The sequence below is a fragment of the Phytophthora infestans genome, genomic scaffold (assembly GCF_000142945.1).
Source record: "Phytophthora infestans T30-4 supercont1.96 genomic scaffold, whole genome shotgun sequence".
Classification (NCBI taxonomy): domain Eukaryota; phylum Oomycota; class Peronosporomycetes; order Peronosporales; family Peronosporaceae; genus Phytophthora; species Phytophthora infestans.
Genome location: NW_003303663.1, coordinates 85,376 through 87,876, shown reverse-complemented (window position 1 = coordinate 87,876; position 2,501 = coordinate 85,376). Strand labels below are relative to the sequence as shown.

Here is a 2,501-nt window from a genome sequence, read left to right as displayed (position 1 = left end):
CCAGCAGGAATTTCCTCCATGGACAAGCTCGTACATACAAAGGTTCAATCAACTACTGTGTGCGTTGGGACAGCAGTACAAACCTGGAGAAGAGCGTCGCATCAAAGTTTCAGGGTATCTTGGAACGTCACTACAACAAGTGGAACAAATGGCTGGAAGGCTACAACTGCTGGCCGTTCAAGAAGCTCAAGGTCCACATGGTGTGGTGGGCTGCCAAGGACAAGGCGCAGTTCGAATGGACCGACGACTCGCTTGGCCCTGTCTACGAGGGCAGCGTCGACTCGGAAGGCGTACCGCAGTGCCCCGATGAGTGCTATCGCTTCTATGACAACGTGAACAACCGATGGTCGGACACGAGCTCCTGCACGGGTGAGCCGTTCGATGTCTCGTTTTGGCTGAATGACAAGATCCCTTACGGCTTTGGCTACGACTGGGGCCAGGAGGTGAGTCTTAACGACACCATGGACAACCTTTACGACGAGAACATTATGTTTATCGGCCACGAGATCGGCCACGGCTTCGGTTTGCCGGACTTTTACGGACTTGAGACCAAGCCGTCCAAGGACTTCCCCAACTCGATTATGATGGCGTACAGCTCCACTACAATCACACCAAGCGACGGCTGGATGCTGCGTCGTGTCCTCGACCGCGTCCGATCGCGCTACAACTTCTAAATGCCGAGCATGCAGATATCGGTTTCCTCGATGTACCGTATGTAAGCGTGTTGCTGTCAGTACATGTATACAAATTTTAATAGACAACCGGTATTTCAAGAACAAAATAATATTGAGCCAGAAGAATACGAGCCGTGTATCTTTTTGAGAAAAATACATGCGATTGTCAATATTCCGCATCACTTCGCCAGCACTTCTGTGCAAGTCCATCTTTACTGAGTGCTTGTTGTGCTGGTGGATGTATTCACAGCAACGCCGGTAGCGTCATACGGGTAATTTATCTGCTACTCCTATAAAATTATTTAAATGGATAAATTTGGAGTTCAAATATTATTGTGCTTTGCAGATCCGTTTTATAGGCATGATCGAAGCATAAAACCACGTGTAAAAAAGAGATGGGAAGACGCAGGCATCGATTTGTTTTATCTGTGATCGAATTACCTTTTCAAAACGGCAAAAAGGGTCGATTTACAGGATATCGATGTGGCCGAACGGTCGATTTGGCTGCCGTAGCAGCCAATCGATTTGTACTTTTTATATACCTCGATTTAATAAAACGACCTCTATTTATTATAAATCAAGCATCAGGCTAGGTGAAAAGGACAAAAGCATTGAAATACTTAAGTATACAATAAGTGTTGTTGTGGTTTTCATTCATTTTGGCAAAGCAGAGACCTTCGATTGAGATAGGAGCCCGATTTAGCAAATGGTCCCGATTTGGCGAGCATACAAAATTAAAATGATATGATATTAGGATTTGTGAGGTGTATGGAGCTCAGCTTTAGAGCGCAACTGCCACTTTTGCCACTTTTTAGCCGCAAAACGAAGTGGCTTGCGTTCAACCAGCAGACCATTCATCGTGCAGGTCATTTGTACATTGGCAGCTTCTCGATGACCTACGGCGATGACTTCCGGTGGCGTGCTGTGGCTCTCATGCACGTCTACAACATCTCAACCGCCTACGTGTCCGAGCTGTTCGGACCAAAGCAGGGAGCACTTCGACGCTGGTATGCTCTTTTCATGAAAAAGGGCGTTGTCAACGAGGACCACTCTCGCCAGACCACTGCACGATGGCCTCCTGAAGTTTTATCCGCTGTAGAAACCTACGTTAACGCACACCCGACTTTCTACATTGAAGAGCTCCGCGAGTTTGTTATCAAGAACTTTCCAGGTATTAATACGATCTCGACAGCAACAATTTGCAGAGTCCTCAATTTTGATCTTAATCTCAGCCGAAAAGTTCTGTCAAAGGCAGCTCGAGAAGCGGTGCCGGCAGAAATTGAAGCTTACCGTTCAAAGTTGCTCCCTATTTTTTCGTTTGCTGAGCAACTCGTTTTTTTGGACGAGACAGCAAAAGATGGGCGTCACGCTGAGCGGCGATATGGCTGGTCGAAGAGAAACACTCGTGCAGTCGTCAAGCTTCCATTTCGCCGGGGCAAAATACTCTCAATTTTGGCTGCACTTGATGTGCACGGTTTTTTTGCGTGGGAATCAACTGAGGGCACGTTCACAAGAGAGAGGTTTCACGCTGCATTTGTAAAGAACATCATCCCGCATCTGAACTCGTGGCCATTACCTCGTTCCATTGTGATTATGGATAATGCCAAGATCCATGCGTATCCTGAGTTACAAGACGCAATTCACCAGTGTGGCGCTCGACTGATTTTCCTGCCGCCATATTGTTCACAACTGAATCCTATAGAACCTTGCTTTGGGCTCCTAAAGCGTTGGTTACAAAAGTATGCCAATCTAGTTTTTCGCTTGTACCCGAAACGAGTTTTGGATGTTGCTATGCGTGCGTGTACACGCCACGAGGAGAAAGGATGC

The 2,501-nt window shown here is 47.0% G+C and overlaps 1 protein-coding gene across 1 annotated transcript; it reads left to right on the top strand.

Moving 5' to 3' along the window:
* Positions 1 to 18: 18 nt before the first annotated feature.
* Positions 19 to 674, top strand: PITG_19442 (uncharacterized protein; the record flags this gene model as incomplete). Its single annotated transcript, XM_002996931.1, has 2 exons — positions 19 to 30; positions 93 to 674. The coding sequence occupies 2 exons, from the start codon at positions 19 to 21 to the stop codon at positions 672 to 674; spliced, it is 594 nt and encodes a 197-aa protein (XP_002996977.1).
* Between the last annotated feature and the right edge of the window lie 1,827 nt (positions 675 to 2,501).